The 16,999-nt window shown below is 40.0% G+C and overlaps 1 protein-coding gene across 6 annotated transcripts in view; it reads left to right on the forward strand.

The window, feature by feature from the left end:
* Positions 1 to 11,527, forward strand: part of APOO (apolipoprotein O) — a 32,573-nt gene extending 21,046 nt beyond the window's left edge. For all 6 annotated transcript variants that reach the window (XM_055701988.1, XM_055701985.1, XM_055701987.1 and 3 more), the window contains 2 exons: positions 8,052 to 8,147; positions 11,198 to 11,527. In XM_055701988.1, the coding sequence (XP_055557963.1) occupies positions 8,052 to 8,120 (69 nt within the window). In that variant the 3' untranslated portion in view covers positions 8,121 to 8,147; positions 11,198 to 11,527. The remainder of the gene's footprint in view (positions 1 to 8,051; positions 8,148 to 11,197) is intronic.
* Positions 11,528 to 16,999: the final 5,472 nt, after the last annotated feature.

The following is a 16,999-nucleotide window of genomic DNA, read 5'->3' on the forward strand; positions in this document are numbered from 1 at the left end:
ATGGCTTTGTTTTCCAGAGTTTGGCAAGCACTGAGGTTTCTTTTAAAATAGCATTTTTGAATTAACATTGCTAAACAAAACTAAGTGGACACCTGCATGCTTACTCAGCTTTAGAATGGAGCAGCTTTCCTTATTTTCCCCTACAGAGCAAATATTCATAAATACCACTCCCCCCCAAATCAGAAATGATTGTATTTTGCTGCTTCAGATGCATTTTGCATTCTACAAAATGCTACCAAGTTTCAAAATAAGTGTAGTGTGATTGATTAATGGTATTAGTTGAAGATTAGCACCAACTTGTGAAGAAATGGGAACTTGTTATGATGAGTCATTATATTATGTAATGTCCAGATCATAATTTACAACCTGCCTGAACCTTCTGGACTTAAATGTCTTAATGATGTTTTTGGGTTTTATCTACTAGATATTTCTGTTACCACACAGGAGGAAGCTGTCTCTGTAGTTGTTCCTCTCCGAGACAGATAGGCAACTGACTTCTAGGGAATATATGTAGATGGCTCAATGCAGCAGAGCGTAAGAGACTGGAGAACGGTGCAAGTTGATTAAATGTGTGCCAGGGAGAGCCTGAAAGGTTTTTAGGGAATTTTTTTAACTGCTACTTAAAGAAATAAAAGTTAAGGTGTGTAACATAAAGCTGCTGTGGTTTTAAAGATGGCGAGTTTAGAAGTAACTTTAATTCCTGATTTCTAAGCATTATCCTTGTTTTATTGATACAAACTGCTGCCCTAGCTGCAGACTGCTCCCTGTCTCTTTACTTGTTTAATGTAGCCTGGCAAAACTAACAGGTAATTTGAAAACAACTTTGAACCAGCAGAAAGTCTTAGTCTTTTGCTGTGGACCTCCTGATTGAGCCATAGTTGTCAACCGGTAGTAGTTCATAGTACGTTGACAATGATGTGTAGCTTCTGGGTGGTTGTAAACCTGAAGTCCTATCTGACCAGAACATGGTATTTTCAACCCAGAGGGCTAAGATGTAAGAGGGACAGCCACTGAGAGGGATATGTTCTCCAAAATGGGCAATTGCACTTTTATAGATTGAAGGTCTGGGATCAAGTTCTCTGGGTAGGTCTAGGTGTGGGACTAGTTCCGAACAGTCTGGTTTGGGGAAACGCTCATGTGTCCTGTCAGTTGCTGAGTCTATGAGAATGCAGACTTTCAGTGGATTCTCCTCCTGTATTGGCCCTAGGTGCCTCCAGTAAATGCATTTGTATAGCTCTTTGAATAAACAAAGGTTAGTCAATTATACTGTACCTTTCCTAAAACCTAGGCTGTCAAAAAGTATCTCAAAAAAGTAGGCAACACTGTTTCAGAAAGACAAACTGACAGTATCAGTAAAAATTAGCTGAGCTTTTTATTTTATTGTGTCACAGGCTTTCAAAAGGAAACATTTGGTTGTTATTGGAAGGCAAAAACTTCTGAAGCTTTCATCTTATTATAAGGCTTATTCAAGCACTTGCTACCTCAGCAGAAAAACAAACGACATGGTAAAATTGCAGAGGCCACTAAGTAAACACACTTCTTTCTCTTCCTCCTTGCAGAATCTTTAAATCGCACCCCTTGGTTGCCAAAATATGTTAATTGCACAAAGGAGTGAATTGTCACTGAATGGTTTCCTCCTGAAGTTCATCTTATTGTTCAGATATTGCTAGTGCAAACTGTTGCCTCTTAACTTGGTGGATTAGGCAAGACCCAAAAATCCTGTGACTCGAATGAAGAACCACTACGCACTTTATGGAATTGCCTGCATTTCAGATGTTCAGTGATCTATTACCACTGGAGCATACAGCCTCATTATTTATTCTCTGAAGTTGTTAAAGAGACGGTATTGTCTCCCTAGTGTTTAGAGAAGGTGAACAGCAGTTGTAAAAAGTCACATGCTTTTGAATTCACTAGAAGTGGACTGTAAAGTATTTCTAATGGAAGAAGTCTGCTCTGAAACTTCGTTTTGCCTGCATTGGTGAAGCAGTATAAAATACATAGTTGAGACTTTTGTGTGTGTGTGTTAGTTTTTTAGTAGTTTTTAAATTGTCTTGTGGGTTTTGTTTTTAAAAAAAGTCTTGTGATACTTTATCAGGATGTGGTCAGTCACAGTTAATAATGAAAACTTCTGCCTTTTTTTTTATGCATACAAGCACTGGTATGTCCCTAACATGAGAAGTGAGAGGTGAAATCTAACCCAGAAAAACTTTTTTAGTCTCTCTAATGCTGTATGGTTATACTAATGCAAAAAAATACTTTTTATTCATGCAGATGATACTGATTTGGTGGATTCAATCAACTTTTCCAGCAAAAGAATTCCTGTTTAAGTTGTATTTTTATTGGAGCTTTTACTGATACAGAAGTGTTATGGAAGAAAATAAATACTTCTAACTATGATGTACTAAAATTGGCAAAGCATTCTAGGATACATTCTGGGGTGTCTGTCTTAATTTGACAGCCCTGTGAAAGAATGGGTTAGTTTTGTATATTTATTTATTATTGTCATACTAGGCAGCTAGATTCCTTAACTAGTGAAGGCAAATATAAATATTATTCTTGAGTTGTTACAGCAGATGTAACCCATTTCGTGAAACCGTGCCAGAGCAAAAGATGTTTTTTGTTTTTGTGACATTCACTGTAGCATTTTCCTGTTGCTACACAAAAGATTCTTGCAAATAGTCAAGCAATATATGGGTGGCTCTTCTTGGCTTGTGTTAATGTGTTACATTGCTCATAATCTGATAGTCATAGGTACCACAGCTGTGCATAGCTTCATGTTTTTGCAGCAATATGTCATTAAAATAGATGTGGTATGTTAATTTTCTGAAGGTTTTATGAAACAAAAACCTGCGCCAAATTGAGGTCATAGCAACTGAAGTCTAAGTTCTGCCAAGAAGGATGAATTCCAGGACCTTCTGCTGCTACATTTTAAAACACTGTGGCTGGAAACCCCTCCATACAGCAAGTCAGCCCAATAAGGTTTTGAGTACACTGTTCACAGTATAGCATTCTGGTATCCTGAAACTGGCTTGCTGAAGGAGCCAGCTCTGCAGGATGTCAGAATGAACAGCCTCTACTAAAACTACACCAAGTACTGTCAGTAAAAATCAGTGTTCACATTTTTGATTCCCAGAAGGATGAATCCTTGTCCTAATACGGAACAGCAGGAGTAGTTATTCCGCTTCTGTATACTTTACCTTGATACAAAGTGGACAGCTTCTCTACTTCTTCCCCCAGGTAGCAATGGTAGAAGAAATGCAACCATCTGATTGGGAGGCCAGGTATATTTTAAGGGGTTTATCTTCTGAAAATCTCCTGCTTACTTGAGTGATCTTTACTCATAGGAAGTAATTCCACAAAAATCAGTGGAATTAGTATTAGCACTTATCAGGTTGTAAATCTTCAGAGGAAATGATAGTGACATGGAAGGTGTCCCTCAAACCTTGTTTATTTTAGAGTTAGTGTGCAAAATGTATGGAGAATCATACCAACTTATGCCTTTATGCAGTTTTTTAGAATTATGTGTTTGAAACCCTTTTATGTAGCCCTAAGTGGCATCAAACTTTTATTACTGGGGCTTTGCAATTATGAAGGCTAATACGCTGCATTGCCTTCAGCTAGTCTTTGTGACTGGTTCCCTACCCACCCTGGTGTCTTAACTGGTCCCTCTGCTCTGCCCAGTAATATCATAGTTCATGCAAGATCATTTGTTTTCTTCTTTGTGCCTGTGAAAGTGTTGAACTAACTGAACTGTTAAGCCAGTGAATTGCAGCTTCTGGGGTTTTTTATTTTGTTTTGTTTTTTTACCACAGCAATCTCTGTTTAATACTGGCTGAGTTTATCAGCTTTAATACCTGTCCTTAGATCAGAGGGATGGACGAACCATAGCAGCTTAGGGATTTTGTGCAACAGCATAAACTTAAGGACTGTGGCTTTCTATGCAAAGGATTATAACTTATTTACAGAAAACTGCTTAAAGATCAGTATTTCAAAGCCACAGTTCAAAACATACCACCTGTAAGTTTCTAACCATCGGGTCCTGTTTGTCAGTCAGCTCGTTTCATGTTTATGAAATGTAGCCTTTCTGCCCTTCCTCTTCTGTTGCTGGTTTCGATACTTCCGTAATTTGTACTGTTATATTGTTCTGCAGGGTTATCTCTTTTACTATAATGACTTTGTCTTCTGAGTGACAGGGGTGTGTGTTGAGGCACCAAATCACTTAAACCCAGGTTTTGTTCCAGCCAGTGAGCTAATATGTATTGAAACACATAGACAAACAAATTCAGTTAGTTCTCACTTCGCCTTGTCTTTATACCACTCAAAAGACCTCTGCTGTATTTTCAGCTATTCTGGATTCTGCCTCTTCCCCTGACACTGAATTGTGCAGCCTTTGTTTTTACATAAGTGGCCAAAATGTGAAAAACCGGAACAGCGTTAGGGCTCTAAAAACACCCTCCTTTTCAGGTCTTGTTCCTTTATTCACGTGTGTGTTCCTTCCCACTTTGGTCCAACCAGTACTAAGATCTTGCAGAAAATTGATTATTTTTTTCCCCTTCTTCCTGTCTGTCACTTAATTGTTTAAACAGCTTCAGAGATGGAAAAAAAACTCTTGCAGCTTATTGTTTGGTTTTCATTATTACAAGTGCTAGCTGGTGACAAGTACTTCCAAGTGCAAAGACTGCTCAGCTTTGGGTGGTGGTTTCCTGTGCTTGCTCAGAACAAGCATCAGGGAAATCATGGAGATCAACTTTCCTCACCTTAAAGCTCTGGTGGATGTTGTGGTGTCAGTGTGTTGACTGGGGAGCTTTACCATCAGCATCATAGGTTATGACCGTAGCAAACCTTAACTGTGTTGTAAGAGGAGAGTTTTCAAGTCACTTGCGTTTTACAGGGTGCTCGCAATAAGCAGCTGAGTGAGCTTCTTTCCACAGCAAATGCTTTATAAGACTTATCTTTGGTAGCTTCTGAACAGACAAGCAGGTCATCTGAACTAAAAGATAAATATCTACTGACAGAAGATAGCGTTCCCTGTCTTATGCTCTCCTTTTATCGTTTGGTAGTAAGAACAATAACAGAGCAAAGCCTGTAAAAATTATTACTACTTTTGGATTGGATCCTTAGTATGGGCAGTGGTGAGTTTAGATGTGTTAGAGGTGGGAAAGAAAGAACCTACTCCGCCTGCAAACAGTTGGGCTTTTTAAGGGTAACTTTGAAGCACTTTTTCAAACGTTACTCTTACTTTTGAGAGTTAAGGTCAAGCTCAACTAAAAGTGAGAGTAAGTTATTGGTTGACTGGGGAAGGGTGAATAAGGTAACCCAGTGATGTTCTTTTTATTCTTAATACACTGCAAAGAAGAGAGGACAGGATAAAAGGTAAATTATAAATCTGTGAGCCCAGATAGGCCTTTTTTCTTTTGCAGCTGTTGTTTTTCTGATGCTCAGGCTCCACCTTTCAAGTGTTCTTCATAAGCATGAGAGATGTATACCTACCTTTGGAGTTAAAATTTCCATGGTTAGGTGCCAGTGTAAAGGGGCCTGGCCATCTGCAAGAGTTTTTCAGAGGTAGCAACAGAAGCTAGCATCTGGCTAGGCTGTAATGTGAGAAAAAAGCCACCACATTTGGGGTGTTTTGGCATTAGGCTAGGTTGTTTTGGGGCACTTTTCTCTGTATGGAAGGAAAATTTTCAGAGAAATCATTGTGGATTTTTAAGTTTGTTGTTTAAAGTTTAGGTCTCGATTTATCCCTGTTAGATACTGTGAGCTAAATCAGGGTGGTTTTAAATCACATACTGAAACCTTACAAAAAGCATTGTCTCCTTAGTTCCAATATGATTTTCAATGTCAAATAATGATGATTTTTTTTTTATCCTATGGAATCCCAGTGTATTTGAACAGTTTGCTAATGAACATGTTAGAGAGATTTTTTTTTTTTATCAGTGACCTTTTGGTTGAAACTGTCAGAAGACTAAGAATGCAAAATATTTCCCCTTCTGCTGTAGGATAGAGCTCTGATACATGAACTCCTCTGGCCACCCAGATATATTATGGAGTGGTTGTGCTGAGCCAGAAAGACAGTCTTGAATATGTGCCTGCCACTAATTATGAGAGGGCATTATGGCACAGAGGAGATTTGTCTCCTGGGTCATTGATCTAAACACATTTTGTGCTTCTGATCTGGTTTTGACTGTGACTGGAAGACTTTGATATACTTAGTTGAAAAATGAGATATGTTTATTTCCTGTGCCAGCTCAAAGGATGTCCTTTTCTGGCTACCGGTATTGCTGCTTGGTCAGTCTTGCTCAGGCTCACCATTTATGGAGTGGGCACATACAGTGGGTGGATTTAAAAAAACAGTTCAACAAAGGAGTTTGTGTGAGGAGTGACAGTTTAGTAATGGATTGGCTTGAATTAAATAACTTGGGTTTAATAGATCTAGTGAAGAGAAGCCCTATGATGAGATCTACAGAGCTCACAGACACAAAGGAACTGAGCAAGAACTCCTGTTTTCCTCTGTGTGTGTGTGTGTTGCTTTTGGTGGGGTTTTTTCCTCTTTCAGGACAAAAAAAAAGCTTACCTGTATGGTATTTGCTTTTTACAAGTTAAAACAAGTAAGTGGAAAAGCGTAGAACTCTCTCTGAATGGCTTATTTTTAGTTCATTTGTTAGGTACTGAGTAATCTGAGATGAGGCATTATGAGTCAGATTATTCGTTATAAATTGTAGTAAAATGTCGTAATTTACAAGCTCCTGTACAGGAAAATTACAGAGTAGATGATTATTTTGAAACGGGTGTGGTTTGTGGATGTGATGTCCTATACTATGAAATATCCTGGGTAGTGATCAAAACAAAATGGGTCTTTTGAAAGAAAGAATTAGCTTTTAAGGGTCTTGCTAGGCATATTTTTAATAAGAAATTTAAAGATTATCTTCATAATTGAATCTTGATGTATTGAGTCTGTACTCCAGAGCAGCATATGCAGGGTCTCAAAGGCTTGGTGCCTTATTCATAGTGTTTAATTTGTGCTGGGATGTAAATTTGACCCATCCTGTGAAATGTTTATGTTTTTCAGCCTCTTCTGGCTTCTTTTGTTAGGTTTTCCATCACATTTAAGTCATATTGCTAAAAATATCTTTTTAGAATAAAAAGAAAATACAATTTAATTTTCAAGCGTAGAATTTAAGAATAATTGAGGCTGGGTGCAACATTTGGTGGCTCAGGCCTTGTACAGTCAAGTGCTGAATATTTCCAAGGATGGAGATTGAAATAGTTCTCTGGAAAACCTGCTCCAGTGCTTGATCAGTGGTGTGATAATTCGGGCTGTTTTTGCCACGCTCCTGTGTCATTTGCTCCACGTCCTTTAGGTGTGAACCTCTGAGAAGAGCCTAGCTCTTCCAGTTTTGTAAATGCCCATTAAGGAACTGTGGATAGCAATTAGGTTCCCCCTTTGTCTGGTCTTCACCGGGCTGAACAGACCCACAGCCTTGTATGTCATGTGCTTCAGACCCCTAGTGATGTGTGTGGCCCTGTAAGTATTTTTTATTGATCTCTATTTAAAACTATAATCAAATGCCTGTTCGTTATAGCATGCTTGGCAAATCGATAGACCAGACACTCTAACAAGCCTCCTTTCATTCTTTGATTTCTATAATTTGTTTCAAGGAAAGTGTGAGAACACTCTCTCAAAGGATACATACTAAAAGAGAGCTATTGTATAAATCCACACAGAATTCAGAGAATGCAAAATAACAACTACTCTGTGGGAATTCATCCTTTGTTATTAGTGCAGGCAAAATGAGTCAATTAAAGCATTTCTGTTGAACTATTTGTTCTTTTAAATCCTTTAATTGCTTGGCTAACTACAGGAGAACTAAAATCTAGAAACTGGGAGAAGATAATATTTGAGTATATTATACTGCTGAATTAGTCTTACCAGTCACTTAATTTTGCAAGACATTTTTGTTTCAGCTTTTGAAGAGAGTTCCTGTTCTGACAAAATCGTTAAATGTGGGTTGCCTCAATTGAAATTTTGTGCATATTTCTCCCTCCTGAAGGGTGATGCAGATGGTGACAAACCCCTGGAAATCCATGCCGCTTCAAATGAAGAGCGAGCCCAGAAGTAGAACACCGGATCACTTGGAATCAAACAGGTAAAGGATATAGACTATATAATGGTACGTGCAGCAAAATAACCTGGAAAAGCTGAACATCTGCAAGTTTGACTTGTAGTTATCTTCATATTAATGAAGAAAGAGGGGAAGATAGGTAATAATTTTACTTGCCGTAACACTTTATCAAAAATATACATGCTCCTTAACACTATTTAACTAATCTAAATTCTTCACCTGTAAAGTACAGCAAGTAAACATGTCTCCTCCAAGGGTTCTGACTTAACGTAGCAAGGCATTGTTAATGTATTGTTGGTGGCTGGTGTTTTTTTTTGTTTGTGGGTTTTTTTTTTTTTCTTCCCTAAGGAAATTGTTTGGGTGTTTTGGGGCTTTTTTTGTCCTTCTGCCTCCCATACCAAAAACCTCTTTGCCTTTGTCATACCTGTGCAGGCATGAAGGAGGGGAAAGAAACCTCTTCCCTGCTGGTATGTTTTCTTTAAAGATTTGTCAGTGCCAGGGTGTAGTGTTATCTTAAAGCCTGTAACAGTCCATAACGTGCCAGTTCTTTCATGTTGATGCACCTCCGTAATGAGATGTGCTTCAGCAGTAGGGAATGAATGATGGAGGAAGTGGAAGCAGCGCTTCCCAGTTCTCCAAGCCAGGAACTCAATTTGAAATGCCAGTTCTGTCCTGACTTGGCCAGTAGACCGCTTTCTAAACTCAAGCGAGTCCTGTGGTGGTTAACAGTTTCTAGAAAAGCAAAACAAAACCACTCTCTCAAGTTTAAGGTGGCTCAATTTCATAGAACAAAAATGGCTCTGTATTTGAGGCTTTTTATTGCTAATGATGATGTAATTGGGCATAATTTAGTACAAAATATCAGATGATGCCTGCTCTGTTGTCATTTGATAAAGGGTGTCTTTTCTGAACATGTTTTCTTGGTGCTTGTCTTTGCCCTATATTATTTTCACATTATGGTGAAGACTTATTTTGAAGGTGATCCTAGTATTGTAGGGACTCCTCGTTATTTTTGTATGCAGTGTTCCGCTTACCAGAAATCTTTTTTTTTTTCTCCTAACTGCCAACTGTGTAAATAGTCTGGATTTAGAAAACTGCACCAATTTTTTTCTTTCATGCATCATCACCAGTCACAAATGTTTGCAGATGTGGTGGAATGCACACATCTGCTGAGCAACACTGTTCCACTGTTACATGGTCAGCTTTAAAAGCAAAACAAGTTTATAATGTGTTTCCCTTAATGTATTTTAAATTGCTATAGCTAATTCTCACAAGGGCAAAAAGCTATGTTGACTGGCTGATTGCTTAGTACATTAGTTTTTCCTTCAGACATATGAATATAAAGTCTTTAAGAACATGTGTTTTCCAAGTATTTTATAATTTGGCCCTAAAAAATAATTCTTTTAAAAAAATAGGAAGAATAGTTTTTTTGGGGGGGAGGTAAAGATATGCAGGAAAACCAAGAGGAAGAAAAGCTTCTCTAAAATTCACTAAAACATTGTGCTTGTGAATGAGGACAAAGCTACTAAATGGCAAAAAAACAGGAAAATTGAACTTTTGTTTACGTATATGGAATACTATACGAATATCAAGGTTCATTACAAACAAATCTGTAAATAGCTTTTATTTTAGCATTTTTTACTATGCGAGTATAATTTCTGTTAGATCTTTATTCACTTTTTGAAATGTTAGTGCTTTTTGCTTAAGCCACATTTTCTTTCTTTTTTTTGGGTGGGGTGGGGTGGAAGAAAAGGTACAAAAGCTGTCAGGAGGACCTGAAGTTGATATCCAGGTTATTTGTCTTCAGGATTTTAATCATAAATACACTTATGCTATATACGTAAGTTTTGGGGAAAACCTCACTAATGGCTACTGTTGCAGATGGTTTACTGTCTGGGTTTTTTTAAAGAAGGAAGGTAATTGGTCAGGTGCTTGAAGTACCTGGGTGCTGCCAATTCTGAAATCTGGTTCCTTGATCTGCCACATGTTGTTTCTGAAGGAGCTCAATAAACGGAACTGCTAGATTTTTGACCTAGAGCAACCAGATGGTGAAAGTTCAATTCAGTATCAATTTTCAGCTGTTCTGTGGGGGTGACCATTTTTTACTTCTGCTTGAAATCAAATCCGGTTATTAACTTGGTATCGAAGTCCAGATGTTTCATTGGGATTTGGGTAATCCCAAAGGTTGGAGAATGCTGCTGTGATCTTTGGGAAAGGCATACTTGCTTATTCTAAATGAGATCAGTCCTGAAAGTCTCGCTGTATTTTTCAACTGTTGGCAATATTTCCAGCTGAATGTGGTTACTAAAATAAAGACAGTCTCATTTTCTTCAATGTTTTGCCACAGCATGGGTCTCTAAATTGTGAATGGTCAGCCAAGGACAAAATCACTCTGGGTTGGAGATGGTAACATATTTCTCCAGCCCCAAACCCAACAGCATTGCACCTCCTTTATTGTAGGGTGTTTGTCTTCAGTAATTGTATACAAACTACAGCTCGAACCACATCCCATCGTGGGAGAAGCAAGCTTTAATTTTCTCCAGCTGTTGTGCTGAAGAGTTGCACGGAAGTGATATGGCTTTGTGCTTTTCCATGAAGATAGGATATCTCATTTTCACTCTGTTCAGGTTCTATATTTATGTAATTCCATTTCTTTGAGTTAAATTACCCTAGCTTTACACCAGAGTAAGTGAGACTTCAGGAAAAATGCCTTTGGTGGGAATTAAAAGAGAATTATTTTTGAGAAAGTTTGTTTATTAAAAAAATTAACTCGGTGTCTTGTTACTGTTGAAGTGTTCTTTTCCTTTTGTATTTCTATACAGTTCAACTATAGGAGTTCTCTAGAGCAAACATAATCATTAGTGCTGTAATGTCAGTAATATGAGGAGTTAAATAACTTTACTGGAAGTAAATTTGTATTGAGAATGTTCTTCAAATAAATTTTAATCAACTTGCCATATCAACGGAAAAAAGTTTTAATTGCACTTTGACAATGGAAAGAAAAGGCCCATGATATTTAATTCTCCGTTCCCCTTCCTTCCCTCTCCCTCTTGTCCTCTGTCTCCTTTCTCCAGCTGTAGGTGAATAAAAAACAAAGATACAAGCAACAGTTTCCCAAGATAAAGAGGAAAACTATCTGAATCCATTTTGATTTTGAATGTGACTAATCTGCCTTCTGCCTCAGGAAAGACTGACTGTGTGCTGCTTGGGCTTCTGGTATGGAATCTGTGAAAGGACACTACGTATCTTGGTCGGTCTTGAGACCTCATCCTCAGTTCTGCAGCAGGACTCAAGCCTGCCCATGCTTGTCCCATTGCAGGATCAACATTGCAAGTAGCAAGACTCAAAATTCCTCAGTCTCTTGTTAGTATTTATATATAAAATAAAATTCCAGTTACACAAAATGGTCATGTGTTTTTCCCTTCTGTTGTCTTTAAACTCATGTATGTGACACTTGCACAGTCTGTGAAAGGTTCTTGAGATGCTGTTGACAATGCCTGTATTTTTTAACAGTGAGGAAAAGCTTAAAGTAGCATGATGTTTTGGCTTACATTAGCTAATAGAGTTACGAATGAGAACAATTACAATGACTCTTGTGTTTTGTCCGAGTCTCCCCCTCCTTTCTATAGAAATCTTCTGCCTCATCAGTGCCAGTGGGAGGTATATAATGAAGCATCTGTGAGTTCCTGTCTAGTAGATGGATGGGAATGGAACTGTTAATGTTTGTTCTTGTTTTTGCTTGAATGCACAGCTCAATGGGAACCAGAACATTACGGTGGTGGGAACCAGCTATAGAATAACTTGACTGTTTCCTTATTCCCTGCCAGGGGAGGGGAGGAAAAAGTGAAGCGAAGGGAAATACAAAAGGATTTCCAGCATTTTGAAATCTTTGAACAATAAAACCTTTCATTATTTGTTGCCATTTCCATGAGTCTGTCTTTTGGGGCATGATGCTTCACAAGTTACTGTAATCCAAGTAGCTCGGAGCATTTAAAGCTGTGTTGGTGAGTCTTAAATGTTCCTAAATTAATTGGTGCATATGAGGCATGGGGGAAGGATGGAATTAAATGTGTGCTTGTATAATACATTAACATTCTAAAAACAGCAGGGAGAAACATCTTTGTTATGACTTGGTTAGGTATTCCAGCTGAGTGTATTCCACAAACTTTTAGAGAAAAACAGACCTTGGCCATAGGAATGCCAGTCTGTGTGGGTGTTTATAACATGGGCTAACTCTTTTTAATACAGGCATAAGGCATGTGGTTGCCTCAGGCAGAAAAACTGTATCTCCCAACATGCTCAGTGTGTGTTTTTATGATTGTTTTGGGCTGCTAAAGATGGATGTTGATTTACAAAGGGAGCAGAGTTCTTGAGTGGGGTTTGAGGGTGTTTTTGTTTGTTACTTTAAATTCACCAACATAGTTCAAATGGGCTTGGGAGGATCAAAGTAGTGTCTTTGTCAATAGTGGAAAGGAAACTTGGGAAATATTGGTCATAGCTGTAACTGCTCTGTTGCACTACTCTTGCAATATGAGTATAGATTCGTTTCTTTCCTTAAGAGTTGTTTTTCATTTACACATTCTCGTATCCTAGAAAAATCATTACCATTGAGTTAAGAATACAGCTTCAGATCCCTGTATTTTTCTCAGTAATATTTGGCATATGCCATATTGGCATTTAAGAACATGATTACTTGGCAATTCAGGTATTTTCACCCCTAGACTCCACCAAGATGTGCTTTCCTCACTCTTCTTTTTGATGTGGTTGTTAGCTGTTCTGTTTCTTTTTACTGCCTGTGAGAGCAAAGTGAAGTTTTTCATGTCCAGTCTGTTTCATTAGCTAATCCTCATTGAAACACAGCAGCTTTTAATCTTTGTTTACATGTGTGTGTGCACATGTTTAAAAACTCTTGGGTTATGTAAGTATCACTTAAATGCTTTTTACTTGATCATGTCTTCGTACTGCATATTTACACTGTTGCTTAAAAATGTCCCAGATGATAGACATAAAAACAGAATGCTTTTATCAAGCAGGAAATGACTGCCTTCGAGCACCTGCGTACACACATGATGAGGAGATGGTTCCAAAATGTGAGCAAGATAGTTTTAACTGAAATCCTTCCCTTTAACTGAAAATGTCTAACTGAAAAAAAAAAAACCCAAACCCAACCCACCCTGTTTTTTACAAGTGCAGAAAAAAAAAGTTTATGCTGGTGAGAGTGCAAGAGATTGTAAACATTTAAGTCACTTGGCACAGACTTTCCTAATGAGGAACAGGAGAGCAGTGACTGCTGTTCATATATATGTATGCGTACACAGATGCATGGAACTAATTTGTGCATGTATTGCCTGCAGGCAAAATCTGGCAAAAGATACTACAACATAACTTAAAAATGGTATATTCCTCACCCAAGTTTCACATCAACTGTTTGGTCATCCTTCCACTCGAAAGCCTTTCAGCTTGGTAACTGGAGTCTGTGCAACTGAGGAAATAGTGTTCTCATCTCAGGATCCACGGCCATGGTGGCTGTTGGTAGGTATGCTGGGGCTAGGTTGCAGTGCTCGCTCTTAAAGACACAATCTTTTAATTTCTGTAGCATGTGAAAGTTGTAGAATTTGAGATTGTCAGGTTGGCCAGTGCAGCCCTCAGTGCTGGGATGACAGTTCCTGTAGGTAGTGGGTTAATTGTCTGAGTAAAAGTGGGCAGCATAACCTCTCCTTTTGCTAGAAGGAGCATCACCAACCTGGAGTAATTCTGTTAGCCCAGGTAAAAAAGCACAATCTTGCAGCTTGAATAAAACCACAGTATTTTGCCATAAGTGTTCATTGCAAAAATCCGGTTTGGACTCAGAGCTGTAACTGCAGAAGGCCCCAGACACAGACTTGTTGGCAGACGTTGTAGCTGAGATGTTTTGGAGCATTCTTCATTGCATCCGTCACCTTTGAAAAGAGTTTAACCACAGTGCGATAAACAGTGAGATTGATATGGATGGAGTTGTGTTGTAGACCTAGAGAAAAGAACGCCCTGGGAGTTGAAGGGGCTTGCTACTGCTCTGTTTATTAGCCCTGGTAGAAAAATCATGGTGTGAGCACATTTGCTTCAGAACAAATACAAGCTCCTGCTGCATGTGGGTGGGTTGTTTGTTTGGGTTTTTTTGTTGTTGTTTTGTTAAGGTTATTTTTGCACCTTCCCATAAGTCCCAAGCTTCTTGTAAAGGCAGTTTTATCGCAGTAAACCACTACTGACAAAGAGCAGGCGTGCTGGGAGGCCTGCATGACTTCCTGCTGGATCTTCCTGGATGTAGCATCTCAAAGCAGTGTCAGCTGTTGCACCTGGATGGCCTGGCAGGTGCTAGGTCAACCCCACTGCAGAAAGTTTTTGAAAGGTACAAAAGCTTCTTGTTTACAAGGAAAACCTTTGTTAACAGTATCTTAAGGACAAAACAGAAGTTTTAGCAGAATAAAGATGTTTCTGATTGTGTAACAACCCCCTGTCCTCTTAAGCTGGACAGTTAGCTGATTCTGGTATTGTTTGACTGTGTAGGTGTAGTGACATTGGTATATAGATGCAATTGCACCGTTTTCTCCCATTTTGTTTAAGTAAAGTTCATTACTGGTTGTCTCCGGTTAAAAACTGAAGTCTGATCTGGACTTTCATTTTATCTTTAAGTTCTTGTATTCCACCAGAATGCTGCTCTCGCGGCTGTGTTTTTCAGGCTGGTGTTCCTGGTAGCCATTGTGTTGCTGTTGAAAGCTGGAGAAATCAAAGGGGGGTTCAGGATGTCTCACAGCTGGTTACCAGTCATCTTCCTATAAAAATACCTTTCTGCATGGGAAATGGTGCTACAATGCCTGCACCAGACTAAGCTGTTGGGCTCTGAACTCCTGGAGGGTGGGTTGTTTTTTTTTTTTTTTTGTGCATTTAAAGGTCTACATATACCAACTACCATGCAAAGCCAGTCAGTCGTGGGGACTGCATCCAGCTGTGGCAGGTAAGCTGGATATGATGCTCCATCATCAGGCCCAGTTACTGAGGCATGATCTTGTCATTAGTAAGCTTTGCTGGATCTTCTGGAGGGAGGAAGATAGATCCCAGGTGACTCGCTGCTGTGTGCCCAAGAATAGCTGTGTAGCAGTTGGAGTGCTTGCACTTAAGATCTTGGAGTTTTTGTGCCCACCATGAAAACAGCAGGGGGGTGGGGGGGGTGGGGAGTAGGGCAGCTTGGTAAGGAAACTTCCTTTGTAGCTTGAATACAAACCTGCACAAGGCTCCAGAATTTAATTTGATAAGAGGCTGAAGCTAAAGGATGTGCTTTATGTGTAGCCTGAGTGTCCCGATCTTGTTCAGCAAAGCTAACCTGAAGTTCGTAAGGTAGCCCCATACAGTAACAAGATGTGTCACTTGCTATGTGGGGTTTTTTTGGCAGACTGGGCAGGTGTTGTTGCTGCAGACCTTCACCCACTTGTGTTCAGCCGTCCTTCTATGCAAGGAAGGTGGCCTGCAGCCCGGAGACCGCTGCAGGCAAACAAGGGAGTGCTGCGAGAGCACCCCATCCTGTTTCGGGGGCTTGCTCAGCGTGTATTTTAAGGTAGCAATGAGTTCAGCAACCGCATGCCTGATAAAAGAATAACCTCAAGAGGAGAACCTAATTTCTTCCATCTTTGGCTGTCACAGTGTTAAGGCCACAAGACCATACTACCTCCCGTACCAAAATCTTTTAAAATCCAGTGTTCTGCATCCAGATGCATCCGAATCTTCCCCGTCTTGACCCGAAGTACCTTCAGCCAACTCCAGGGTGCAGCACTCGTGCCACTGAAGCACTACCTGTTTCCGCGGACTGAGAATGAGCCACATCCAGCACTTGGCCAGGGGTGCTGAGGCACCCTGCGAGCCTGCTGTGCCCCTGCTCTGCAGGCAGCCGGCTTGTGAGGCAGAGGAGGAGGGAAGGGCGTCCTGAGCAGAGGTGTGCGGTGATGCTCCCTTCGTGCCAACTCACGACTTCACTACTTGGGGACATAGAAAAGCACTCTTTTTTTTTTTTCCCAGCAGCGAAGGGACGGAGAAGCGTGAAGCCAGAAGAGTCTTCGTGGCCGTATGCGTGCACCAGCTAAGCGTCATAGGCAGGCGGCTGTGGAGGCAGTTCTCACCACCACAGTTTAGCTTCTTTACTTTCTTTTTTTTTTTGTTAAAAATTGTATGTAGAAACACGCAGAGTTAGTGTGTCAATCCACAGCGAAAGAAAAGAGATTCTCCCCTTCCCCCCGCTTCCGTGCCCTAGATTTAAGTTCACGAAAGACCTCTCTGTAAATTTAGCAAGCTTCAGACTCACTTCCTTTTGTAAGGAGACCTGAAAAAGCCGTTTCCTGATTCGTACAGCGCTCTTGTATGTGCCCACTGAGTGCTCATTCATGAATCATAAAGGTAACCTCCGTTCAAAGCATTGCGCTGATACTTTGGCATTGTACAAAAAAAAAAAAAAGTTTTGTTATTCAACACAGCACGCTGAAGTCATCTTTGCATTTACTGAGGAGCCACCAGTGGGGTTTTTGATTTTCTGTCTTAAAAGCTTCTTTTACAAAATGCCTGAATTAAAGGGGCTGGTAAAAGCACCAAAGCCAGCCCAAAGGACTGTTTACTGTCGTGTGCCAGGCTTGACCCGTTTTCCATATCCTGCCAGAGATGAGACATGGCATCAGGAGCTGTGAGTGACTCAGCCGCGGCCCCAGTCTCGGTGCCACGCAGAAAGCTTACGCAGCACCCTCGCTGGCAAGCCCGGGCAGGCTCGGGGCTCGGAGCAACCCTTCGTGCACTAAACTGGGTGAAGATGCTGAAGAAAACTCAGGGGATACCAGCAGCAAAGGACTTACTCTCCTGTC

The sequence above is a fragment of the Falco cherrug genome, chromosome 2 (genome assembly GCF_023634085.1).
Source record: "Falco cherrug isolate bFalChe1 chromosome 2, bFalChe1.pri, whole genome shotgun sequence".
Classification (NCBI taxonomy): domain Eukaryota; kingdom Metazoa; phylum Chordata; class Aves; order Falconiformes; family Falconidae; genus Falco; species Falco cherrug.